Below are 27,500 nucleotides of genomic sequence, written 5' to 3'. Positions count from 1 at the left end.
AGCCACGCCCAAAAAATAGCCATTTTAGGGGGTAGTCGGATTAAAAATATATCTTCTCCTTGGAAATTGACTGAATGGGATGGGTTCTTTGGTATTTGAATAGGAAAATGAATTATCTAAAACTTGTCGTTATCCGATTTTTCATTTTCGTCCCAAGGTCAAGGTCACAAGGTCAAAAACTTAGAAAATTGCGAATTTTGACATAAAAATCATACGACTGCCCAAACTTTGAGAGCTAGGATGACAATATGTTTTATGCATAATCTTGAGGTCATTCCCCACCTAAAGTCTTGAAACCATTTTGCTCTATCTCGAACACCTTGCCCGTGGCGCCCCCTTCAAGTTTGTTTTTACGCTGATTTCATCAAAGTATGGATAATTATAATTAATCCGAGGAGTGCGAAATGCCATATAGCCTATATGACGTTGTATTGTTCCTGGAATGTTCCAGAGGAAGTTTTGCACCAAAGGTCATAATCAAACCGGGTTTTCGACCTTCTTCGACGAACTAACTCCAATAAGCTATAGCACGTATCCTGTTTCCTTATTTTAATGTCCACAACATTGTTTTGTGACCTTTAAAGGTTATGCAAAGGTCAAATTTTGAAAGTTGTTGAACGAAACCGGGTTTTCGACATTTTGCAGCTAATAACCTGTCACTCGTATCACATCATGTTGATCATTTTTATAACTTGGTCAAACATCATCACATTGTCTCATCCTTGACTTCTGAAACAATCTACATCGTCAAATACCGCTCGTGGACCATTGTCGTCTTCAGATTGTATGAAAGCTAAAGCTTGAATGGTTTTTGAAATATCGCGTACACAATCTCAGTTACCAAAATGGTTAACCAAACACAGCTGTGATCTAATCAGGTTGAGATAATGTCATGAAGAATAGATATCTGCAATATAAAATCGAAATGTTCAATGGTTTTTAAAATATTGCGTACACAATAGTACATGAACAGATAATCCGTCGGTCAGTCAGTACGTTGGATGGAGTTCATTTTAATGTCGCCCGTCTCCGACCTTGTCAGAGGGATGGGGGACAAAAATGTTCCAAACGGTATGTGACAAAACCTTAATTGTAATGACAGTTCTGATCTCACTCTTCGATGACATCGTATCTACTTGTTTGGAAATTATTAAATAAAGATGAGTCCCCCTAAAAGGTCAGGTCAGGTCAGGTCTTTAGTCAGGTCAGGTTCGATCTGTGACCTGCTACAGGTACCATGTAAACCTGTACTAACCTGTTCCATGGTCGGGTTGTCGGCAACTAAACCGTCTCCCCCACCAGGTTTTCTGGTGAGGAGGGTGTTTGGATATGGACACCCAGCAGGATTAAAAAACAAAACCTGTCAAAGGGCGGAGGAGCTCCTTGTGAGCCAACGGCCATCCATATCTAGTGCCCAACTGTGTCTGCGGACGTCCTGCAGTTGGGCTACTTCTTATTAGGAGGTTGGTGGCAGGATTTGCACTCCGACCACCGTAAAACGCTTCATTCCGCAAAACGCAAAAACGCAAAAAAATCTGAAAACCCACTCCGTGGGAGTACCTCCTGTGCAGCTTCCCTTCGCAGGGCAGCTCACTGGATGACGGGATTGGGGCAAAGCCTTCTGGACCCCCAATCTTTGATAGGAGGGAAACCACGTGTTATCATCCCTGGGTCAGATTGCGGGAGAGTGTGTCGGAGTGGTGCTGAGGTGTCGTCCACCAGACGGCGGTCTCCTTGGGTTAACCTGAGGCGGTCCCTTCGGGTGGGTGCCTGGAATGTCCTATCCCTAAGAGAGGATGATCACCTGTCTCTGTTATCATCTGAGCTCAAGCGTTTGGACATCGGGATTGCAGCTCTCTCTGAGGTTCGGAGACCGGATTGTGGCGAGATAATGGTGGGTGGTTACACCTACTATTGGTCTGGTCGCTCTGATGGTTACCATACCCAAGGAGTTGCTGTAGCTGTGTCCAATAAGCTGACCCCAATGATAATTGAGGTAACACCGGTCAACGAGCGTATTATGAGATTAAGGATTCGCCACTCCTTGGGTGTCATTTCCCTGGTCTCTATTTATGCTCCGACTGAGGCGAGTGATCTCACCGTGAAGGACACATTCTACGCCACACTGGAGTCTGTGGTTGATCAGTGCCCCCAGACGAGATACACTTCTAGTCTTGGGGGATTTCAATGCATCGACTGGAACTGATAGGGATGGTTATGAGGTGTGTGTTGGTCCCCATGGGTCAGGAACTATGAACCAGAATAGCACTAAGTTCCTTGACTTTGCAAGAAGTCATGGACTTAGGGTGGCTGGTTCATGGTTTCAGCGCCCGCAAGCTCATCGCTGGACTTGGTATTCCAACGCTGGCGGTGTGGCAAAGGAGATTGACCATGTCCTCATTGACGGTCGTTGGAGGATGATCCAGAACTGCAGGGTCTACCGGAGTGCTCAGTTCCTCAATACTGACCACAGGCTTGTTGTAGCAACTCTAAAGCTGCACCTTAAATCCTGGAGAATGGTACCATCCCAGCCTAGGCTGGATGTTGCCAAGCTCAGGGATGAGAGAGTAGCTGAGGAGTTTGCGAACAGGCTGAGTGGACACTTGGCGGGTCTGCGTGCTTTGGGGGGTCCTGAAGAGTTGTGGAGCACCTTCAAGACCACCGTCCTTGATGTTGCCGGTGGATGCCTTGGAGTTCACCACAGGGCAAAGAAGAATTTTGTCTCTCAAGGGACACTGGATACCATTGACCAGAGTCGCAGGGCCAGGCTGAATGGCAGAGCTGAGCTGTTCAGGGAGCTGAGGCGTAAAACTGTACGTGCACTGAGGGTGGACAAGGAGGCCTATGTGCGAGGAATCTGTGAGGGGGTAGAGCATCACCTGTGGACAGGTGATTCTCGTCCCGCTTACAGGGGAATTTGCGCATTACGTTCATCCAAGCCCATCCCTCGGAGCACTGCAGTTCGAACAGAGAGTGGTAGGCTCTTGACAGAGGAGTCTGAAGTGAAGGCCCGCTGGGCCGGTTACTTTGAGCGGTTGTACCAGGCTGATCCCCCAGCTGTCGAGTTGGACGTCAAGGGTGTTACAATCCCTGTTGCTGACCCTCGAATCAACTGTGGTCCACCATCGCTTGTGGAAACACGTGCTGCGGTGAACCAGTTGAAACGGGGCAAAGCTCCAGGGATCTGTGGCATCCATGCTGAACTTCTCAAGGCTGGTGGAAATGCTGCACTCGTGTCATTGCATGCAGTTTTGTGCTCTGCCTGGAACACAGGCATCATCCCAACTGACTGGAAGAGGGGCCTTGTTGTCCCTCTCTGGAAAGGGAAGGGTGATCGCCAAGACTGCAACAACTACCGAGGGGTGACGCTGCTCTCAGTGCCGGGCAAGGTCTTTGCTCGGATAATTCTTGATAGGGTTCGCCACCATCTGCTTGAGCACCAGCGTCCAGAGCAGTCAGGCTTTACACCAGAGGTCAACGATTGACCGTATCCTTGCACTTCGTGTCCTCACCGAACGTAGACGAGAGTTTCGGCAGGGGCTGCTTGCAGCCTATGTTGATCTCTGTAAAGCGTTCGATTCAGTGAATCGGGATGTCCTCTGGAGGATTCTTGGTCTTCGTGGGGTGCCACCGAAACTGATCGATCTGATGTCTGAACTCTACTCTGGTACTGAGAGTGCTGTGAAGTGTGGTGGTACCATCTCTGACTTATTTCCAGTTGTTACTGGAGTTCGTCAGGGATGTGTACTTGCCCCCACACTTTTCAGCACTTGTATGGACTGGATTTTTGGGAGGATGTCGGAGAGATCAAGTTCCGGTGCATCGTTTGGCAATGTCAAGATCTCGGACCTTGATTTTGCAGATGATGCAGTCATCTTTGCGGAGACTTTAGACATCCTCTTGGGGGCCCTCGAGGTGCTGAATGAGGAGTCGGAGCCGTTGGGATTACGGATTTCTTGGGTCAAAACTAAGATCCAGGATTTCGGTGACATCTTGGATGCTGCTGTCCTGTCTGTGTCTGTTTGTGGTGAGGATGTTGAGGTCGTGGATAGATTCACTTACCTTGGCAGTGATATTCATGTCTCTGCAGGTTGTGAGCCGGAGGTCAATAGACGTCTGGGTCGGGCCTGGGGAGTCATGGATTCACTGGATCATGGGGTGTGGCGCTGCCGGTACCTGTGCGGGAGGACGAAAGTCTGAGTCTTCAGGTCCTTGGTACTTCCAGTCTTGCTCTATGGGTGCGAGACTTGGACTTTGACCAAGGATCTGAGACGGAGACTTAATTCCTTTGGTACCAGGTCTCTTCGAAGAATCCTTGGCTATCGCTGGTCGGATTTTGTGTCCAACGAGCGGTTGCTGAGAGAGACTCGGATGAGATTTGTTACCTGCATAGTCCGTGAGCGTCAGCTGCGGCTGTATGGACATGTGGCTCGTTTTCCTGACGCTGATCCTGCTCACCAGATTCTCTCAGCGAGGGAGTCTCATGAGTGGAGGAGGCCAGTGGGCCGACCACGTGCCTCATGGTTGCAGCAGGTTGACCATCATCTCAAGGAGATGGGGATGGGCCTGGCATCTGCCTGGGGGATGGCCAGACGGAGGCCCCTGGAGTACCAGCGGAAAGTGGACGCAGCGACGCGCTGTTCTGGCACATGCTCCCATACCTGACCTGACCTGACCCCCTAAAAGGAACTTCAACACAATCTGAGAAAGCCATAAGGCCCATCAGGCATGCACAAGGATTGCCAATGTATGGTTCTTTGTCTGTGCTGCATCCTTTTTAAATGCTGAGCATCAAGCAAGCAAGCAGCACGTACCATTTTTTAAGTCTTTGGCATGACTCGGCCAAGGTTAGGTTCGAACCACCACCTCCTCGACTAACATGCATTCTAACCACTACACCACCAAGTCTGATTTAAATCATTTGTACTCCTTAACTTCCACAAAAATAGACTAAATTAACATGAAGTAGATGGTGGCAATGGTTTCATTTTATGTTTCATCACTAATTGAAAATCTTTCATTGGATATTGCATTTCTGTGTTGACTGAGTGTCTGGAGTCGAGACACAACTTTGAGGTTGTGTGCCCATTGATGTTGGGTAATCTACTGATATGGACTGGCGACCGGGTTGTGGATCCGCCCGGGTTGTGGATCCGCCGTTTGGAGAGGTTTTTGGCTGAAAGGATCGAAACCTCGATGAAAAACGGTGCCCAGCTGATGATCCGGGAAGTTGGGAAATCAGTCAATTGATGATATAAGTTAAGGTTATAACTTCAAATAAAACAACTTTTGTAAATACCAGTACATAATATATGTGCTTGTGTGTGTTTATATATGTGTGGTGTGTGTGTGGGGGGAGGTGGGTGGGGTGTCAATATCGATAATAACAAATTTCACACCAAATTATTTGATAAACAAAATGCTTTTCCAATCTACATTGTACGAATGCCTTTCATAGAAACATTCCTAAGAAACTATTCCTTGGTACAGTAACAGGTGAAATAATTAGGACTGTGAGAGCAATCACACACAGCACTGAACTTGTCAATGGATTTAAACAACTAGTCAGACTTATGCTAACACAGGGAGTTACAGTTAGCAGATTAAAACAAGTTTTCTTTAAGAACATAAAACGACACCAAATAGAATTGGTAAAATACAATATGAATAGTAAAAAGAAATATATATATATATATATATATATATATATATATATATATATATATATATATATATATATATATATATATATATATATATATATATATATATATATATATATATATATATATATATATATATATATATATATATATATATATATATATATATATATATATATATATATATATATATATATATATATATATATATATATATATATACCAGAGCCTGGTGTTGTGTTGGCGCAGTGGTTAGGGCAACGGCTTGGGACCCAAAAGGTCCTGAGTTCAAGCCCCGTTGGGCCACTGAATTTATATATATATATATATATATATATATATATATATATATATATATATATATATATATATATATATATATATATACATACCAAGTCGTATAACACCAGGGGGTTGACTCAGCCTGTCATCCTTCTGAGGTCGGCGAAATGAGTACCAGTGTACTGGGCCCGGTGTATGCCCCGGTTAGAATAGGTGTACCATATCCCTGTGTGTCGTAAGAGGCGACCAGGGTTGCGTCAGGAAGGGCATCCGGCATAAAAACCTATGCCAAATCATTATGCGGACAACAAAACGAATTTCCATACCGGATCGGTTGAGGCCCGGGTTACCAACGACCGCCACCGGTACCGGTGGTCAGCAGGGTACCAGTGGAAATTGTTGTACTGCTTGGAGAAAGAGGAGAAGGAGACGGGGAAGGCAAGTCCAGGGGCAGTGGGAGAGGGGGAGAGTAGAAGTGTGGAGGTGAGAGTTGGAACTCTGAATGTTGGGACGATGACTGGCAAAGGGCGAGAGTTGGCTGATATGATGGAGAGAGGAAAGGTGGAAATACTGTGTGTACAAGAGACCAAGTGGATGGGGAGCAAGGCTCGGAGCATTGGAGGTGGTTTCAAACTGTTCTACCATGGTGTGGATGGGAGGAGAAATGGTGTCGGGGTAATCCTGAAGGAATATTATGTCAAGAGGGTATTGGAGGTGAGGAGAGTGTTTGACCGAGTGATGAGTGTGAAGTTGGAAATTGAAGGAGTGATGATGAATGTCATCAGTGCATATGCACCGCATATGGGGTGTGAAATGGAATATAAAGAAGATTTCTGGAGTGAGTTAGATGAAGTCCTACAAGCCACAGTGTCTCGCACCCACTGTGAAATTTGGTGGAGGATCGGTGATGATCTGGGGGTGCTTCAGCAAGGCTGGAATCGGGCAGATTTGTCTTTGTGAAGGACTCATGAATCAAGTCATGTACAAGGTTGTCCTGGAATAACACTTGCTTCCTTCTGCTCTGACAATGTTCCCCAACTCTGAGGATTGGTTTTTCCAGCAGGACAATGCTCCATGCCACACAGCCAGGTCAATCAAGGTGTGGATGGAGGATCATCAGATCAAGACCCTGTCATGGCCAGCCCAATCTCCAGACCTGAACCCCATTGAAAACCTCTGAAATGTGATTAAGAGGAAGATGGATGGTCACAAGCCATCAAACAAAGCCGAGCTGCCTGAAGTTTTGCGCCAGGAGTGGCATAAAGTCACCCAACAGCAATGTGAAAGACTGGTGGAGAGTATGCCAAGACGCATGAAAGCTGTGATTGAAAATCACGATTATTCCACAAAATATTGATTTCTGAACTCTTCCCAAGTGAATATGAACTTCCTTCTCTGAACTTTTCCCAACTCTGAACATTCGTATTGTATTGTTTAAAAATGAATATGAACTTGTTTTGTTTTTTGTTTTTTTGATATTTTTATTCGGAATTTGGGAGAAATGTTGTCAGTAGTTTATAGAATAAAACAAAAATGTTCATTTTACTCAAACACATACCTATAAATAGTAAAACCAGAAAAACTGATAATTTTGCAGTGGTCTCTTAATTTTTTCCAGAGCTGTATATATTGTTATGGATCTCGCACCGTCGGCGTGCGGGCGACCGCTTTTAATTAATCGCGGCCGCGCGCCCACCGGACGGGCAATCCTCGTCGCAGCTTTCGGATCAACGCCGAAATCCAGCTACGGGTGTGTTTTTAATCACACCGTAAATCAGCCAACTCTTCTGTCCGCGCGCGACAGGGTCCGATCGCCGAATTGTCGATTTACCTAAGTATGCGCGCAGACAGAAATGCTGGGGATTTACACCTCAACGGAACCTGCTTGGAAACGAGCCGCTTAAGCAGCTTGCTCCATTTGCGATTTGCCGAGCGGTGTATTATCGCGAGGCCCCGTTGGACCCGATTATCTTTTCGGCTATTAAAAAGCCAGCTAATATTCCGTACGTAATAATGGCAGTCAATGACAGGAAAGGACGCAATGAACAGGTGAACATTTAAACAATGACATTTATTTCACACACAACACATATGCATTGAATGGAGGTAGGGACAAGACACGAACAAACGAAGACCTACAGCCGTATCTATTTATTATCGACACAATCACTTAACAGTTCTAGTTAGCGGACACGGTGCCACAACTTTCATTCAAAGAAAACTCCAGGAAAGGAAAGGACAAGAACAGGGCCCGTAGGCCTTTAATGTTCACGGAGCTGTGGAGACCGCAAGAGCTCCGAGAGGCCGTGCTGGTTACTTGCCACCCTCGTGGTGACTCGCTGGGGGATCCTCGACGTTTCGCCGTAAACACGGCAGCTCGGTTGGTCCAGGCCCCGCCGTGCGGCCTGGTGGATCGGCCTAGCCGATGACGCCTCAGAGGAACGAACGGACCTTGCTCTCTTTTACGAGTTGATGCTCTTTTAAAAGCCCGCCCGCTCCTCAGCGTTGCTCGGGGCCGGCTGGCGACTTCTCTCTGGCTGTGTCCACTGACCCACGGTTCGGCACGGTACTGCCGACTGGGCTGCGCTCCAGGCTTCGATGCACTCCGATGACCCCGACTGCCCTCCACTAGACTCAAACCTTGACAGACTGCTCACAGACTTCTCGGCGAACCCAGACCGACTGCTCACAGACTTCTCGGCGAACCCAGACTGACTGCTCACAGACTTCTCGGCGAACCCAGACCGACTGCTCACAGACTTCTCGGCGAACCCAGACCGACTGCAGGCAAAACTACACTGACTCCTGGCGAACTACAGGCAAAACTGACTCTCCAGGCAAGAACTGAAACTCGGCGGTTCAGCCCCGCCTTTTATGGGGTCCGCGGGGGGGGTGAGTTTGATCCCCCACCCTCGACCTTTCACCCCCCGCTGGCTCCGCCCCTTTTGGTATTTTGATCCGATCTCGTCGCGAAATGCGGAGAAAGCGGACGTGGCAGAGATCATCGGCCGTGGAAAGCGGACGTGGCAGAGATCATCGGCCGTGGAAAGCGGACGTGGCAGAAATCATCAGCTCGTGCCCCAACGAGTCCCCGCGTCGGTCGGCAGAGATGCCGCTCGTCCGCGGGATGCCGTTGCTAGCAAAAAGATGGCGGCGTTTGTGGAGATGAAGGTGAGGCGATGTTGTTCGTTTGTGGAGATGAAGGTGAGGCGATGTTGTTCGTTTGTAGAGATTTTGTTGAGGAGATGGTGAGGCGATGTCGTGGTTGGCGCTGTGGTGGGGATGGCATGGTTGTTGAGATGCGGTTGTTGAGATGACTCAAAGATCACAGCCCGGTTACACGAATAAATCCCATTAAACATCGGTGGGGAAATCTATTCTGAACACACACTTATCGACATAACTGATCTCTGGGAAACCTGAATGGTGTTCTGTGAATTTCCACAACTGTAACAATATATATATATATATATATATATATATATATATATATATATATATATATATATATATATATATATATATATATATATATATATATATATATATATATATATATATATATATATATATTGTCGCGGATTCGCGCCCGCCGGCGTGCGAATGGCCACGTAACCCGAATCGCAGCACTTCGCCCACCGGACGGACAATCCAGTCGTGACCCTCTCGGACTAACGCCGGGAACCAGTCATGGGTGGACCTTTCGGTCTCACCGCGATCGAGCCAATCGGCCCCCGCGTGGGATAGGGTTGCTCGCCAAATTCGACCTACCTAAGTACCCACACGGAGGGTAGACCGGGCGATCGCACCTCGCCGCAGGTCGACTTCGGACACGGGCCACTTAAGCGACCCGTTCCGTACTATCGGGATAACCGAGCGGTGTTATCGTCGGCCTCGACGGTTCGATTAATTATCGGGCGTATTCAGCCCACTACCAACCCTTTACGTGAAGCAAGATGAGGATTCAATGAAAGAAATGATGAAGCGAAGCGGGAAACAGTTCCACATAAAGCACATTTATTCGCGATGAACGGAAAGCACACATATACAATTCCACCAAAAGCACATAGAAAAGAAGAGAAACACAATGCAATTTTACACAAAAAGCAAATGTAAAAGCGAAGACACAATGCAGAGCTATCCGACTACCGAGCACACGGCAACACTTATACAATTCTACTTCACAGACGGCGCCGACAACACATATTCCCAAAGCAAAAGAAAAGAGAACCACCCTCCAGGATGAGGCGGGCCTGGGGCCGAGACCGGATCGGGCCTACCCGTCTGATGATGAGGCGCTAAGCGGCGATGGTGCCCCAACTCCGCGGGCCTCGCGGACAGTGTCTGGTAGGGGGTGGGAAGGGGGCCCCCTTGGTCGCACTATCTCAGCGTGGGGGGAAACAGGAGGGGGTTGCTGATGCTCGGGGAAAGGAGGATTTTTACTCTGTCTCGGGTCCCGCGACGAGCGTCTCCACCTCGACCAGGTCGCGCCGTCGGCCTCCTTGGTGTGCAGCTCCCGGCACCGACGCGAGCACCCCCTCGTCTGCCCTCGCCGCCGCCGCCTCTCCACAGCTCCGTCCTCTTCGCTCCGACTCCAACTCCGAACTCTTCCTCCTGCGAACTCCTTCCAACGCACACACAACTCCAACGCACACGACGACGACGACCCTTTTCTGACGAACGCAGCCGCTTATATAAGCCCCGTGGCTTCGCCTTTGACCCCCTGCCTTCGACCTTTCACCTCGCTCCCCATTGGCCCGAGAAAAAGTGGGCGTGAATGCATTTTGATCCATGAATTTGCATATAGCGACCGCCCTCCAACGCCCTGGAGGCGGGGCCAAATCGCCCCTTGCTCACCGATTGGACGGAACAAAAGTGGGCGTGAGTCGTTTTTGATCCGTTTTTGGAGCGGAAAATCCGTGGTTTTGTACACGCTGTTCGGCGCGCGCCCTGCACGAGTCCAATACCGGTACCCACAAGCGGCGCAAGAACGGTGGCGATGCGACGGTTGCGAGGTGTGACGGTAAAAGGTCGTGGCTGTTGTGGTGAAGCGGCGTTGTGGTGGGTGGTTGATGTTGTGACGACTGTTGAGACGTGGTTGGCGGTGGTGATAATGGCAGTTGGTCCAAAATAAAGATAGTAAAAGAAAAACGGCTATCCTGAAGAGTCGCAGCACGCATGAATGACATGTATTCCCTCTAGACAACGGGTTTGGGCCTAACTACACATATACTTACGGAGATATCTCACCTAAGGGACCTGAATGGTGGTTTGCGAATTTGGTAACCACAACACTACCCCCTCCCCTTTTTACAGACTCGTCCCGAGTCGTCAAATTTTCGTGTGCCATCATGTGTAGTTTTCCCCTAGTACATTTTACCTACGGATCCCTGAGTGCGACATTCATGGTATTCGTGTCCCCAAAATAAATAACCTGAGGGCTGCGTAACTACCTAAACAAACTCACTCACACGGACGACTTAAATAAAATTGCCGGCGCGAGGACAGACATGCCGGGGGCGCACTCATATTTACAGTACATCTTAACCTTAACTTACAAATTTTACACTAAACCATGGCCCAGGATCACTGAACTCTGCAAAAAGAAAGCAGTTAGCAGGGAGCCAGGCTGCTCACATGCAGTCTCTGGCTCAAAACAATGCCGGTGACAGGGAACGTGGCTGGCTGCTCACACGCAGTCCAAGGCCTTCCTTTTTGAACTGGACGCAGTGAACCACAACGGTGCACGGGCTGCACAAACGTAGTCTCCGTGCCAGCTCAAGTGGCACACGCAATGAACACAACGAATGGATGGATGGACACAAACACGGTGCACAGGCCGCCACTGCAGGCCCGTGTTGTAGCTGCCAACGGGGCAGTTCTTGCAGCTAGCAAACTGTTGCCTTGATCCTGGCGCACATGGCAATGAACAGGGGGGGGGGGCAAAGCAAAAATTGAACGGGGCTGGTGAACAGGGGCAGTGGGCATGGCATGGCAAAGGTGATCAGGCAAACACAGCCCGCAGAAGAAGGCCGCTGCAGGCAAACACAGCCGGCAGATGAACTGGCCGGCACAGGCCTTGAAGAAAAACAGCCAGCAGATGAACTGGCCGGCACAGGCCTTGCAGCACAGCAGCTGCAGACGATCCAGCCGGCACAGGCCTTGCAGCACAGCAGCTGCAGATGAAGTTGGCCAGCCTTTGCCGTTCCGTGGAGGTTGGTGGAGGGAGTGCGGTGGTGCTGGCCACTTGGAAGGCGGGCTCGGACCTACCTACTTGTCTCCCTCCCAACCTATCGCCTTTGCCTGTCACTGTACATACCCTCTCCCTTAATTTGTCAAACCCCAATTTAGCCCCAACTTATTTTTTTGTTTATTTTTTTATTTATTTTTACTTCCCCACTATAAATCGTCCCCTAACCCCCTTTACTGTCCTTGTTCGGCTAACCTATCCTGTCACCTAGCCTACTCCCAACCCCTACGTTCCCTTCCCGGAGGGGAATAAGGGAGAGCTAGCGTCCTGTGTCGAGGCCCAACGAAGCCTCAGAATGGCCTCCCCAGAGTTCGGCGATCTTAACACCAAGTGGGTCCAGCGGCCCACAACGACAGCGAGGGGATGGATGGTGCGGAGGGGTACATCTCCTAATCTACTCTAACAATTTAACTGTTAAACTACCCCGGGGCTTTCAACAAGCGCCTCTCGCTTAAACTATTGGTTCTAACAACCCAGATTCCCGTCGCCTGTGTTGGTGTCCTCACAATTTCGGGCCTCGCCCCCCAATTTTCTCTCCGTGCCCTCACACGGTCTCATGGCTGGGACACGTGGCTCCCTTTGGCAGGCACGACCCTCTGCCGAATCTCCCGCTATGGCACCCCCGGGCACTACACTGCCTCCGAGCCTACCAGCTCCCTAACACCGGGGAGTGCCCCCCCATGGCACCTCCCCTGAAACGCACACGTGGCAGGCTGGCTTCCCAGGCCCCTTTCCGAGGGTCACCCTTGCCCACAACACTGCCCACGCGGCTAATGGCGCCCCGGGCCCCCGCACCAAGCAGGCGCACCCGTGCCCACTACGCTATCCCGGCCCCCCATGGGCCCTTGGCCTACCACGGCCGACTAGCCTGGTGCCCGGGGTACCCACTCAGCGATACTCACCTTTCGCAGCCACGCTCCCAAGCCCGTCAACAGGGCTCCTGCACCCCTCCAAATGGGTTTCGAGCCTACATTCCCACCAACAGCAAAACGACCTCCATTTTTCAATTTGACTAACCCAGCTAACTCACTTTACTCTGACCCTGGGGTCCCTTGGGCGGGAGTCACTCCTCCCCCCAATCACTCATCGCACCATGCATTCCCCATTCGCTCCATACACACAGACCCGCTGGCCTCACTCACTCAACATGTACACGTACTCACCTCACAACCCACAACTCTTCAACACACTCACCGCTGAACTCTGCCATCCTTCTATCTGCATCCCCTAACTCGTGCTCCCACGTCATCCCTTACACTACAGCACGTTCCTTTTAACGCTACGTAGCTAAACTACGTCCCCTCTACACATCCACAAGTCTGTCACTGTCTTCAAATAATCCCAAAATAACTTTCCCAACCTAAATCTCGCTACAATCCCTCTAACTAATCCATTCCACGGACTCCATGAGGACTTACCCCTGCCCCATGAAGTCGGTCTAACTAAGCTAACCCTTCCCCCTAACTAGTTTCCATCCTGTGCCCAGGTAAGGGGGTCTTCCACCCCTTGCCCAGGAATCCTGTGCACCCGAAAGTGAGGCTTGCTTTTTCTTTTTTTTCTTTTTTTTCTTTACATGCGCAGCGCCAGCGCGGCAACTCACAGCTCGCGCACTTTGCATCTGCCCGTGACGTCATGCAGCTGCACGTGTACCTCGTCCCTTCTTGGACGGTACCATCCGGCAGGGATTCCCCTCCTGCCGGATTCCAACCCCACGTGCAGCCATGACGTCACCGTGCGCATAAAAAAAAACACAAGCCCCACGTCTCGAGGGGTTCCCCACGCGAACACATGTGCTTTGCCCGTTGGAGCTTAACACACGATCGCGTGGAGAACCCGTCCGGTCCAAATCCGTAATCCTGCCTAAACTTTGTCCGTCCGCGGGATCGGCAAATCCACCGCGTGCGTTTCCGGACCGGGACTTCACTCTCGCAAGCGAGCACGTGGCGGTCTCGTGCGTTGCACAGCACGAACCTCGTGCTCACTGCTGGGTGAACCCGGCACGGTCCCCGAAATAGCTACAGCCGCTACTCGGCTTTCTTTCCTCTGTCGTCGTCGTCGCCATTCAACCCACGCACACCTGCGTGTTACGACGCACACACTCCACTCCATCACATTCACACCGGGAGACGCGGCTGCGTGCTCCCGCATGCCAACCGACATCTCCCTCACATACCGCTCTCTCACACACACGGTCTCCCTTGCACTCGGCCGTTCACTCACGCGTGCCATACTACTTACACACGCGGGGGCACTCACCCGCGGTGCCTCATCCACACTCCGTGCCTCACTCACACACGCGGGGGCACTCACCCGCGGTTCCTCACTCATACTGGCCGTTTCATCCACACACACGGCCTCACTCACACACGGTGCCTCATCCACACACGGCGTGCTGGGAAGCACGTACTCTGGCACCATCGCCACCACACCACTCACACACGGGGTCGCTTCCACACACGGGGACGCACTCACGCCTTGCACCACACACACAGGGACAACCACACTGGGGATTTGTGTCCCCACAAGGGTCTCCGGGGCCTCTATACCCCCCAAGCTCTCCGTGCACCCGTTCGCAGCACTCCTCCTCTCGACCTCGCAAAGCACGACCGAACTCACCTGGTCGTGACTCGCCTCAAGGGGGCATACTCCCTCCCCTCGTTCCTGGAGGAGGCCAACCAGCTGCTCGCACTGGGTCCCTGCACGCTCCGCGAGCTCACCCCCATTGTCCTCCACTACCTCCGTGTGTGTGTGTGCGTCACTTACCCCGTCCAATTCACCCTCCATCTCCCGTGTCTCTATACATTTATAAGTTTCTGTTGTCCCCTCCTGTCTATTAGTCTCCGCTTCTTTCTGGCGTCTTTCCCTTATCTTTATGTAGGTCAACCTTGCTTTCTCCTTAAGTCGCTCCCGTCCTTCCCTGTTTTTCACTCCTTGCTCTTTCACGATCTCCGCGTACCTCATCCTTGCTCTCCGTATTAATTGTTCTTTTCTCTCCCTCCCAATTACTTTCACCTCGTCTCTTGTCTCCCGAATTACTTTTTCCTTACCCGCCTCCACCGCGGGCTCGACAGCCGTTGCACCCCCTTCCAGCTCGTTTGCTCCCACACGTGGAGTCGCCATTTTGAGCTCCCTGCTCACGGCCTTCATGCCCGCCTGCAGGCATCGGCCCATGATCTGCGTCTCACCCCGCAGCTCTTTCATTTCTTCCTTCATGTTTGCTTCCATTCCGCTTATTTGCTTGTTCATTTCGTTTTTCATTCCATTTGTGTTTGTATCCATCTTTTCGTTCATTTGTTGTGTATTCGCATCCATCTTTTCGTTCATTCCTTTCATTTCGTTTGTCATTGCCGCCAGCATGGCGCATAGCTGGGCCATGTCGGGTGCGCTTGAGTGAGCCGTTTCGGCAGGGGTTGGGGAAGGGTTTTGGTGGAGAGGGGGAGGGGAGGTGTCATACACCGCGGCCGCTGCCGCACCCATTTCGGGCTCTGGGTTCAGTTGGGCGAGTTCGTTTTCCTGTACAATTAACATTTCCTGCACGGGTATTCCATCCTGAGCCATGGATTCTACACATTCTACATCCATTTCTAATACCCCCGGCTCCCGCTCGCCTTGAGACGCCATCTTGCTTCTCTTAAAGGGTTAATTTGAATCGCTCGTAATTTGGAGGGAATCGGGGGTCGCTTCTCTCACCCCTGGACCGATTCCCGTGAATTTAATTGGAGACAGGACAGCCCGTTTTCCCGTTCTCCGTTACCAGTGCTGCGAGGAGGGCGATGAGTTTGTATCGCACGACCTGACACCAGTGTCGCGGATTCGCGCCCGCCGGCGTGCGAACGGCCACGTAACCCGAATCGCAGCACGTCGCCCACCGGACGGACAATCCAGTCGTGACCCTCTCGGACTAACGCCGGGAACCAGTCACGGGTGGACCTTTCGGTCTCACCGCGATCGAGCCAATCGGCCCCCGCGTGGGATAGGGTTGCTCGCCAAATTCGACCTACCTAAGTACCCACACGGAGGGTAGACCGGGCGATCGCACCTCGCCGCAGGTCGACTTCGGACACGGGCCACTTAAGCGACCCGTTCCGTACTATCGGGATAACCGAGCGGTGTTATCGTCGGCCTCGACGGTTCGATTAATTATCGGGCGTATTCAGCCCACTACCAACCCTTTACGTGAAGCAAGATGAGGATTCAATGAAAGAAATGACGAAGCGAAGCGGGAAACAGTTCCACATAAAGCACATTTATTCGCGATGAACGGAAAGCACACATATACAATTCCACCAAAAGCACATAGAAAAGAAGAGAAACACAATGCAATTTTACACAAAAAGCAAATGTAAAAGCGAAGACACAATGCAGAGCTATCCGACTACCGAGCACACGGCAACACTTATACAATTCTACTTCACAGACGGCGCCGACAACACATATTCCCAAAGCAAAAGAAAAGAGAACCACCCTCCAGGATGAGGCGGGCCTGCGGCCGAGACCGGGTCGGGCCTACCCGTCTGATGATGAGGCGCGAAGCGGCGATGGTGCCCCAACTCCGCGGGCCTCGCGGACAGTGTCTGGTAGGGGGTGGGAAGGGGGCCCCCTTGGTCGCACTATCTCAGCGCGGGGGGAAACAGGAGGGGGTTGCTGATGCTCGGGGAAAGGAGGATTTTTACTCTGTCTCGGGTCCCGCGACGAGCGTCTCCACCTCGACCAGGTCGCGCCGTCGGCCTCCCTGGTGTGCAGCTCCCGGCACCGACGCGAGCACCCCCTCGTCTGCCCTCGCCGCCGCCGCCTCTCCACAGCTCCGTCCTCTTCGCTCCGACTCCAACTCCGAACTCTTCCTCCTGCGAACTCCTTCCAACGCACACACAACTCCAACGCACACGACGACGACGACCCTTTTCTGACTAACGCAGCCGCTTATATAAGCCCCGTGGCTTCGCCTTTGACCCCCTGCCTTCGACCTTTCACCTCGCTCCCCATTGGCCCGAGAAAAAGTGGGCGTGAATGCATTTTGATCCATGAATTTGCATATAGCGACCGCCCTCCAACGCCCTGGAGGCGGGGCCAAATCGCCCCTTGCTCACCGATTGGACGGAACAAAAGTGGGCGTGAGTCGTTTTTGATCCGTTTTTGGAGCGGAAAATCCGTGGTTTTGTACACGCTGTTCGGCGCGCGCCCTGCACGAGTCCAATACCGGTACCCACAAGCGGCGCAAGAACGGTGGCGATGCGACGGTTGCGAGGTGTGACGGTAAAAGGTCGTGGCTGTTGTGGTGAAGCGGCGTTGTGGTGGGTGGTTGATGTTGTGACGACTGTTGAGACGTGGTTGGCGGTGGTGATAATGGCGGTTGGTCCAAAATAAAGATAGTAAAAGAAAAACGGCTATCCTGAAGAGTCGCAGCACGCATGAATGACATGTATTCCCTCTAGACAACGGGTTTGGGCCTAACTACACATATACTTACGGAGATATCTTACCTAAGGGACCTGAATGGTGGTTTGCGAATTTGGTAACCACAACAATATATACATATATATATATATATATATATATATATATATATATATATATATATATATATATATATATACATACATACATATACATGTAATGTTTTTTTAATTCACGGAATTTTTCAGGAACGTCGCCCCCCGTGAATAGTGGTGTCCGAGAGTACCATTCTTTAACCGACTTTTATGACAATTATGGCTTTATATTTTTCTTTAAAAATAAAAAACACTATAAGGAATAACAAGGGAATTTGACACAGGAGGAACCCATCCCCATCATGCCTGTTTTATACACACCAACACCAGATTAAATAAATCCATGAAATCTAATGACGTAATCGAATTTAGGAGATTTGGGGGGGGGGGGAGTGGGAGTGGTGGTGAGAGAAGTGTGACAAGCTCAGGGACATCACCAGGGCGTTCAATAAAAGGGAGTTTTTTTTTTGTCTGTGTTTTTTTTTAATTGGGGGGGGGTGGGGGACGAAGGCGGTTTTTGGGTGAAGAATATACAACTGATCGCACACTATTCCTTAATGAGATCATCTCACAGACATTTAAATAATCAGATGTACACAATCACATTACATACTCAAGCAACCTACCAGTCCTGCCAATATTCCTGTACCCCTCTATCTCCAATGCTTCTAGGTACCGATCTAATTCCACCTTAAAGTTACAAGAAACACCCACCGTGGCAGTGGGTCAAGCGGATATGCGGTGGGTTAATATTCTGCTTATTATTCTTTTTCTTTAACAGCCACAATTATCCACACATTCTTGTCAGGTTGGTCGTGGGAAGCTTGTCTTTCACGAACCAGCTGCCTCGGCCTCACATTCAACTAAGGGTACAGCAGGAATTTGGAATTCGTTCATAGCTCGCCTCCAATTCACGAAGGACACCGTGGGATCTTTTACGACCACCAACTTCTGCTTTCAGATGGTACTCCAGTTTAACATCCACCCGAGGGACGTCGCACACATTGATGAATCACTCTGCCTGTGAAACACCGGGATGACAGTTTATAGCTGGGTCGGGATTCAAACCCAGGCTAGACCGCTTCGAGGCGAGTGTGCGTTATGAATGGAGTTGTGCGTCAAATAAAGGTCACAATTGGTTTGTAAGGGTTGAAGCCATTCAACACTTGAAGCCATGGCCGGGAGAAATGACACATGAGGCCCCAAGATATATGTTATAAAAAAAATCCACGTGCAGTCCACAAAATCTTATGGCTTCAAAAATCGGACAGGTAATGGGATACATCATTTTTGCGTAAAGGCTCGTTTTAACACCTTTCCTGGAGGTCTAGCAAGTTGAGACAGCTCGGATCCATTAGTATGTGGGGAACGTGTTAAGCATAGAATACCTCAAGGACGTCGGGGGTGGGTTCCATTACCAATCGGCTTCTAGAGCATTCGCCAAGTGGCTTAAGCACTCAAGCAAACACTCCATTGAACCGGTTGATAAGGAATGCCTGGTTTGGCAAGCAATAGCAAGCTTCTCGTTAATGGAACACACCGCTGGTTTGCTTCAAATTTCTTTCAGCTGCGACTGTTTTTATACTCCTTAACACGGATTTCATCCAAGGGGAAAATCCACCTTGGGGACGGAGGCAGGTTGAGTCACTATGATCGCCTTCGTGTGACCCTTATTCCCCCTGGCAAGTTTGGTTGAGATTGAATAAATAACGACCGAATGTATCACGGTCAGATGGACAGACAGACACCAAAATGCATACTTCAGTATAATCTGATGTTTCTGCTGCCACTACCTTTTTAGGGAGACCATTCCATGCATTAACTACTCTCTGAGTGAAAGGCCCCTGCCTTAGGCCTAAGTCACATTTGCCACGGCAGCCGTGGGGTCTACAAAATCTACGGCCACTAGCAATTATAGGGCGGCCACAGTATTTCCACGGTCACACAATGTAGCAGTCACATATGTTTTTATTTTTCGGGGAGCCGCACGGCGTATTTATAAATTGTGGAGACCGAAAACGTGGGGGTGCCGTACGGTCTTTGATTTGATGTCGCGCGATGACCTTAGGGCGTTCCTGTGGCGGCCATAGAATTTTCAAGGCAGACGCAAGGTACCCGCAAGGCGACCGCAGGGGGGCCCTAAGGCGAACGTGCGGCCAGACGGACGGGACGAGTGGGTTCTTTTTTTACCAGTTCTTTTGTTTCGGCTTGTCGAATTGCTACGGCGAACGTAGAAATGAAAAAAAGTTATAACTCCACGTTATAATTCCACGTCGACCCCTACGGCCTGTAAAATATAGCCAAACGGCGTAGGGCCACCCTGAGGCCACCGCAGAAACTCTGAGGCCGCCGCACGTTTCTGTCAATTCAGAGGGCGTACGGCCGCCGTATCCTCGCCGTAGAGCAAATGTGACTTAGGCCTTACTACCATCTTAAGTTCTTAACCCTCCTCTTCTTTACTCCCAGGCTATGTCCCCTGGTCCTATCACTGTCTATTCTGATGAAGAACTCTTCCGAACTTATGTTGGCCAGACCCTTCAATACTTGCAAAATCGAAGATTTTTCAAGTACGGGTGTCCCTAAAAAAATGACATCATTTCGTAGTCTAATAACATAGCTAATTCTCGCTCAAATGATCTCAAATTTTCACAAAATGTGTAAAAACTAACTAAGTTGAATGTTTAATTCTTATCTCAATGAGAATCTACCAGGAAGATGGATTGAGCGTGCCAGTGATAATGACAATGTGCTGTTGACATGGCCACCACTTTCACCTGACTTGACACCTTGTGATTTTTTTTTTCTGTGGGGCTATGTGAAAGGACTGGTCTATATCTCCCCTCTTCCTACAAGCCTCGAGGAACTCAAGCAGAGATTCACTGAGGCGCTGGAGAATGTTACGCAAGACATGCTACAGCATGTTTGGCAGGAGCTGGACCACTGACTTGACGTGTGTCGTGTCACAGGCGGTGCGCATATTGAACATTTGTGAAGTTTTGAGAAAACGGTTATAAAATCTACATCCTTCTGAATCTCTTGTTCGAATTTTGATAAATAAATCTTTTATTGTTCAACATGAAGCCTATTTACTTTCGTTTGCCTGGGACATGTAGTTACTTAGATATTCAAGTTTCAAATGATGTCATTTTTTTAGGGACACCCTGTATATTAGTTAGTCAATTTTGTTATTCTATCTGTCTGTCTGTCTATCGCCTATCGCCTAATTTTCATCCGAATGACTTGAAATTTGAAGAGGATTTATATTTTAGGTCACTGAATCCAACCAGGTAATTATTTTTAAGTCAACATGGACCCAAAGGTCAACAACTGAGGTGGGATTTCTAAAATCCTCAATTTTCATCCGATTGACTTGAAAATTGAAGAGCGTTTGCATCTCAGGTCAGTGAATTCAACCACCAATTATTTTTGAGGTCAACATCGGCCAAAAGGTCAACATATAGGCCGAATTTCTAAAATTGTTAAATTTTCATTCAATCGACTTGAAATTTGAAGAGGAATTGCATATTTGGTCACTGAATTAAACCAGCTAATTATTTTTGAGGTCAAATTGGTTTTATGGATTTGCAAGTTTCGGGCTCTGCACGACATCTTCTTCTTGTTATTCTGTCTGTCTGTCTCTCTGTCTGTTTGTCTATCTGTTTATCACCTAGAGGTCACAATTTCAAACCGATCTTCACGAAACCTCACCACATGGTTGAGTTTGTCATAAGGAAGAAGCCTATTGTTTTTGAGGTCAAAAGGTCAACATAGGCCCAAGGTCAACAACCATGGTGGTATTTCTAAAATCCTCAATTTTCATCCAAATGACTTTAAATTTGAAGAGGTCACTGACTTCAACCAGCCAATTATTTTGGAGGTCAACATAGGTTCAAGGTCAACAACTAAGATGGTATTTTTAAAATCTTCAATTTTAATCCCATTGACTTGAAATTTAAAGAGGATTTATCTTTCCAGTCACTCAATTTAACCAACCAGTTATTTTTGAGGTCAACATCGGCCAAAAGGTCAACATAGGCCGAATTTCTAAAATTGTCAATTTTCATCCGATTGACTTGAAATTCGAACAAGATTTGCACAGTGTGTCACCGAATTTGGAAATCAACTATTTTTGAGGTCAAAAGGTCAAAGTTCTAAAATCATCAATTTCAATCTGAAAAACAATCAATTTTCATCCGATTGACCTGAGCTTTAATTAAGATTGTCAATTTTAATCTTAATGAAATGGATAATTTGATGTATCCATGGCAACCTTTGGAGAAGGGGGGTGGATTTAGCAAGTATCGCGCTCCGCACGACGTCTTTTTCAATGTTATCTCGTTGGTGAGAACGTCTGCTCCGAGTCTGTGAGGTCGGTGCTTCAAACCCCGGCCGAATTAGCTCAAAGACTTTAAAATGGTACGTGCTGCTTTCCTTGCTTTACGTTGAGCATTTAAAAGGATAAGAGGACGGACAATCCCCATTGGTTGTCATCCATGAGGAGGAGGCGGCAACGCCCCGCTGAGTGAGGTGAGAGAGGCGTCACAATTGTTGTGACGTCACTAGTACTCAGAATTCCTCGGAAAGAATTCCCCCAAGCTGTGACTGTCTCGTCTTTCGGTGTTGTGTTGTCTCATGCGTTTATCTGTACGTCCAAGTGTGGTGAGATGTGGTTGTGGCAGCTCCACTGCGAGCCAACATAATTGTAGTTAGTAAAACAAAAGAAGAAAATCGCCTCGTAACACCTTTCTAATATAAAAGGCATGAAGCTTTAACAGTTGGACGTTAAACCTGATCTGCCAAACACGGTTAGAATCACTGAAATCTCATTATTAATCAAAGTTCGGGCGTGGTTAGGTTAGGGTGAACCTGACGACGTGGTTAGGTTCGGGTGAACCTGAAATGGTTAGGTTAGGGTGAACCTGACTACGTGGTTAGGTTAGGGTGAACCTGACTGCGTGGTTAGGTTAGGGTGAACCTGACTACATGGTTAAGTTAGGGTGAACCTGAAGTGGTTAGGTTAGGGTGAACCTGACTACGTGGTTAGGTTAGGGTGGTGGCTTGGGATCCTAGGGTCCTGAGTTCAAACCCCGTCGGCCGCTGAACTAATACACCAGTCGGTTGATATCGAACAGTGTATCCAGGCATTTATTAATTTTATTTACTCCGTATTAACCGATTTATCTTGTGAGCAATTAACTGATTTAATGCGGTTCAAACATCGGAATGCAAACTACCTGACATTATATTTATGACGTATTTATTTAAGACTCTGCCGACGGTGTGCGACGTTTTTAAACACATACAATCAAAAAACAAACTCGAACGCCGGGGCCGCAGTTGACTCACAAACAGCAAGCGGCGTTCGACGCTCGTTGCCACGGAGAAGCGTCGCCATAGCAACAAGGCGGAAATGACTAGCGGGCGCTACGGCAATCTTCAGCGACCAAAACAAACGAAAATTGCGCAATTAAAAATACCTCCGTGTGCACACCTTCGCCGGTTAGCCACGGAAGCGCATGTCATTTCGGGAGACCCGCCCTGGGAGCGGAGCTTCATGTCGATACTCCAGCCGTGCAAGCTTCACACTGGCGTCGCCCATCGTTGGTAGGTGAGGCGGCACAGCAAGGCTTGTGCTGCAAACAAGACTGGATGAACGCGCTGTTGTTTTTACCGCTGTTATATGAAATAGTGCATTGTATAGATTTTAAAATAATCACTGTCACTCCGTCAATGGGGTTGTGATGACGCTGCGAGGTGTAAATCCCGTTTTCTCGTGACTCACAATGTTCACTCGTATATTTGGTGTGATGGGTTATAGTGCTTTATGATTGCCTAACTGGTTTTAACAGCAGTTAGTTAGTTAGTGTGTGTGTGTGTGTGTGTGTGTGTGTGTGTGTGTGTGTGTGTGTGTGTGTGTGTGTGTGTGTGTGTGTGTGTGTGTGTGTGTGTGTGTGTGTGTGTGTGTGTGTGTGTCATCGATATCGATTTATTTACAACGAACGATTTGCTCTGCTGTTGCAACTTGAACCCTGAACTGAACATGTCTGCGTCGCACTGATCTGTTGCGCTGTTCGGTTTCCACTGCTGGTGAATTTGAATGAAAGAAACGCGTTTTGGTGGGATTGAGATCTGATTTTTTTTCAGTAAAAATGCGCTGCTTGTATAAATGGTGATGAACACGGGGGGGGGAGGGCTAGCCTGGTGTTGGCTCAGTGGTTAGGGTGGCGGCTTGGGATCCTCGGGTCCTGAAGTGGTTAGGGTGGCGGCTTGGGATCCTCGGGTCCTGAAGTGGTTAGGGTGGCGGCTTGGGATCCTAGGGTCCTGAGTTCAAGCCCCATCAGCCACTGAATTAATACACCAAGGGGTTGACTCATCCTGTCATCCTTCTGAGGTTGGCGAAATGAGTACCAGTTCCAGTGTGTGTACTGGTAGAGGGGCACTGCATCAGCGACACAGTCACGCTTCAAGAATTGATGGCTACCCCGGCAGCTAAGCTGCCATACGACCCACCAACATGGGGGGGGGGGGAAGGGGGGGATGAATACGTTTTGGAATACCGCTTCACCGATTTCATGACCAGGGCAAACTTGGCTCCCATTAGTTGTCACGTTTGTCAGTATTACTCCTTTAATGCAGTACTGTGCTACCTTCGATTCGAATTGTGATCGATTGTGTTAAATTGTTATTTTATATTCTGTGCTTGCTTTAAAACAGAATTAATAGGTTGCCATGCAGTGGTTCATGTAGTAGCTGAAACTATAAAGTAACATATGAGACGTACGTAGTTGTAACAAATGCCAGTACCAGTGGCAGTCGAAAAACTAAAGAATATGTACATATGGGAAAGCAATCGCAAACCACTCAGTATATCCCTCAATCGAGTGCAGCCTGTGGCTGCTGGTTGCATCATTGGTTGGGACGCGGCTATGCTGCTGATGCAGTTAGTACAGCGGCTAAGCACCAGAATCTTTCACTTTTTGCAGAAAGCATGAAACTTTGCACAGGGATACTACTGTACTACCCCTAGTGATCTTAAAAGAAAAAATTGTTCGACCACAAGATCACAAACATCTTCAAAAAAGGATTTCTGCGAACTATGGGTTTGTTCGTGATGCTTGTCATCAGCATCGTTACCATCATTGGGATCAAACTGTTCTTCAAATTCAGCTATTATGGCTGACAACTGAGGGCCAGTCACCATCCATCTCCGTAGGGCACTAGGGTTTTCCGTGAGGCCGATGGCACCCCCATCACCTTTCACACGCGCATTCAGATGTTCATGGGCTTGGTCAAAGTCCTATGGCAGAGAATGAATGTCCTGTTTTATTTGAAGTAAAGGCACCATGCATGAACTGCTCATAAACATCTAGATGCCTTTGATGAAGAGTGGTCATGTTGCGTACGTGCACAGGAACCCATCTAGCTTAGTGTACATGATCCATTGCAAAGAACCATGGGGCCAATTTAGCCAAGGATTCTGTGTATAACTCGAAATCAGATGTCCGAAGTGCTCTAATGAAAGCAAGCAATGTTAACTCAAGGTTCTTTGAATTTCACTAGGTTTGTTTCAAATGATTGAAAACCTGTTGCATTCCTTTCGACATGACCTCGTCCTCGTCCTCGCCAGGGCTGTGAAAGTGATTCGGATGTTGTCCTCCGACAAAGAATGCACAAGGTCCAGTCTATTGGTGGCCTCTGTACTTCAGCTACATCACTTGGTTTAAGGAGCTGTAACTGTTTCTCCATCATTCACACCATGTCATTGCAACCTGAAAATAAAGAACTTTTATTTAGTAATGTTATCTCAATGTTTTCACTTATTTGAATGCTAAATTTGTGCCATATGCCTTGAGATGCCAATTTTCTCACAAAAAAGGCATGAAACAAAGAATAAGAAATGAACAAATATTTTATAGACACATCATATCCTGTGTTTAGAGCAGTATAATACAATAAATATAGACGAAATGCCATATTTTGGCGGCCATATTTATAATCAAGATGGTGGCCACTAGGGGGCGCAGATTTTTGGGGTCCATTTTTTTTAAGATCCCCAGGGGTAGTAGTATCCCTGTGCAAAGTTTCATGCTTTCTGCAAAAAATGAACGATTCTGGTGAAAATCCTGCCTTAGCCGCTGAACTAAGTGTCCTGACCAGTACACTGGTACTCATTTTGCCAACCTCGGAAGGATGACAGGCTGAGTCAACCTCCTGGTGTATATTAATTCAGCGGCCAATGGGGCTTGAACTCAGGACCCAAGGATCCCAAGCCGCCAACACTAGGCTACTCAGTATGTATAACCCTTAGAAATAAACTGCTTCGGCAGCACCAATGCTCGGTCTCTCTCTATCGAGTGTAGCATGTGGCTGCTGGTTGCATCATTGGTTGGGACGAGGCTATGCCGCTGATGCAGTGTCCCCCTTACCAGTACACTGGTGCTCATTTTGCCAACCTCGGAAGGATGGCAGGCTGAATAAACCTCCTGGTGTATTTTTAATTCAGCGGCCAACGGGGCTTGAACTCAGGACCAGAGGATCCCAAGCCGCCACCCTAACCACGAAGCCAACACCAGGCTACTCAGTATGTATCACTATAACCCTTACAAATAATAAACTGCTTCGGCAGCACCAACGCTCGGATATATATATATATATATATATATATATATATATATATATATATATATATATATATATATATATATATATATATATATTTATTACAGTTGGCACTTTTCGGAGTTGGCAACTTCTCCGACTTGGCAGGTTTCGGCTGGTCCCGACCGAAACTAATGCAGTTTCTTATTGACAGAACTTCGCGGACTTAGCACTTCTCGTTTCTCGCACTTGGCACCCAAAAGCCAGTCCCAATTAACCAATCAACTTCTCCGACTTGGCAGTGAAGAAAACGTTCACGGTGATCGGCCCAATTAACAATGTAGGCGTGCTTTAAATGTCAGTTCGACTCAAGTTTGATGTTTGGACTCAAAGAACGATATAAAAAGGTGCGATGGGTTTGACGAACCAGTAAGCTGGCAACATGCCTCGCAAACAGTTCAAGCAAATGGCCCTGGCAGAAGAGGTGGAACTAATCAAGAACAGCGATGGTCGATCACAAGGAAGTCCGTAGGATAATTAAAGACGTAGAGAATGGTCTGGAGAGAACACACGTATCCGTCCTCGATGCCTGCCTATGGGTCGCAGAAGCAGTCAAATGTGTGCGTTCGCAGACAGTTACGTCCTGCTTTGGTCGCTCTGGTTTCACGGATACATTCACTGATGATCCAGAAGATGAGATGCCTTTGGCCAATCTCGTTTGATGGTTTCAATGCGCAACCGGGTCGGGAGACGATACTCCCATCGAGTACGTGGCGTGACAACAAACTCGTTAATAGTTACGTCAACTGTATGGAGAACGACAGTCGCTGCCCGCTGATGATGACAACGATGACGACGATGCGGAAAACGAACCATCCCCAACAATAACAACGAGACAAGCGATTGAAGTGACGGACAAGCTCAGAGTCTTTTTTTTCTATGAGAGAATATGCCCGATTATGTGCAGCTTATCACACAGATGAACAATTCTTTGCAAGAAAAATTTGTGACTTCTTCTCGCCAGACGGACTTGATGTTTCGCCAGGATAGCTAATTTTTTCATTCGCCAGGATAGCTAATAAAATTATTGTTACCTGCACGTAATTTGTTAATTTTAAATGAACACTATTGTATATCTTGCTAAGGTTTTTAAATATAAGTTATTGTACATATATCTTGTGTGTTAATAAATGTGCATAAATTGTATAAATCACTTCA

At 48.3% G+C, this 27,500-nt stretch overlaps 3 protein-coding genes across 5 annotated transcripts in view; 1 reads left to right on the top strand and 2 right to left on the bottom strand.

Moving 5' to 3' along the window:
* CCDC40 (coiled-coil domain 40 molecular ruler complex subunit) overlaps positions 1 to 27,500 on the bottom strand; it is a 191,596-nt gene that overhangs the window by 108,422 nt on the left and 55,674 nt on the right. The window contains exon 1 of one of the 3 annotated variants that reach the window (XR_015059209.1): positions 23,031 to 23,251. The exons of 1 other annotated variant lie outside the window; for it this stretch is intronic. The gene's annotated coding sequence lies outside the window, so the exon portion shown is untranslated. Of the gene's footprint in view, positions 1 to 23,030; positions 23,252 to 27,500 lie in introns of those variants that run through there. One more of the 3 variants, XM_085885111.1, reaches the window with a different exon arrangement.
* Positions 9,794 to 16,249, bottom strand: LOC147024821 (uncharacterized). The gene is made up of 2 exons (XM_085885110.1): positions 12,107 to 16,249; positions 9,794 to 12,065 (listed from the first exon to the last, which is right to left on the bottom strand). The coding sequence occupies exon 1, from the start codon at positions 15,814 to 15,816 to the stop codon at positions 14,116 to 14,118; it is 1,701 nt and encodes a 566-aa protein (XP_085741236.1). The 5' UTR covers positions 15,817 to 16,249; the 3' UTR covers positions 9,794 to 12,065; positions 12,107 to 14,115.
* TBC1D16 (TBC1 domain family member 16) overlaps positions 23,129 to 27,500 on the top strand; it is a 116,667-nt gene continuing 112,295 nt past the window's right edge. The window contains exon 1 of the mRNA XM_085885126.1: positions 23,129 to 23,288. The gene's annotated coding sequence lies outside the window, so the exon portion shown is untranslated. The remainder of the gene's footprint in view (positions 23,289 to 27,500) is intronic.

Source organism: Eptatretus burgeri, chromosome 6 (assembly GCF_056783735.1).
Source record: "Eptatretus burgeri isolate ZD-2024b chromosome 6, Ebu_testis_v1, whole genome shotgun sequence".
NCBI lineage: Eukaryota > Metazoa > Chordata > Myxini > Myxiniformes > Myxinidae > Eptatretus > Eptatretus burgeri.
Note: the sequence above shows the minus strand (reverse complement) of the source record. Positions and strands in the feature narration are given on the sequence as shown.

Coding starts and splice junctions, on each gene's coding strand:
- LOC147024821 (XM_085885110.1), bottom strand. CDS start 15,816: ATGGCGTCTCAAGGCGAGCGGGAGCCGGGGGTATTAGAAATGGATGTA.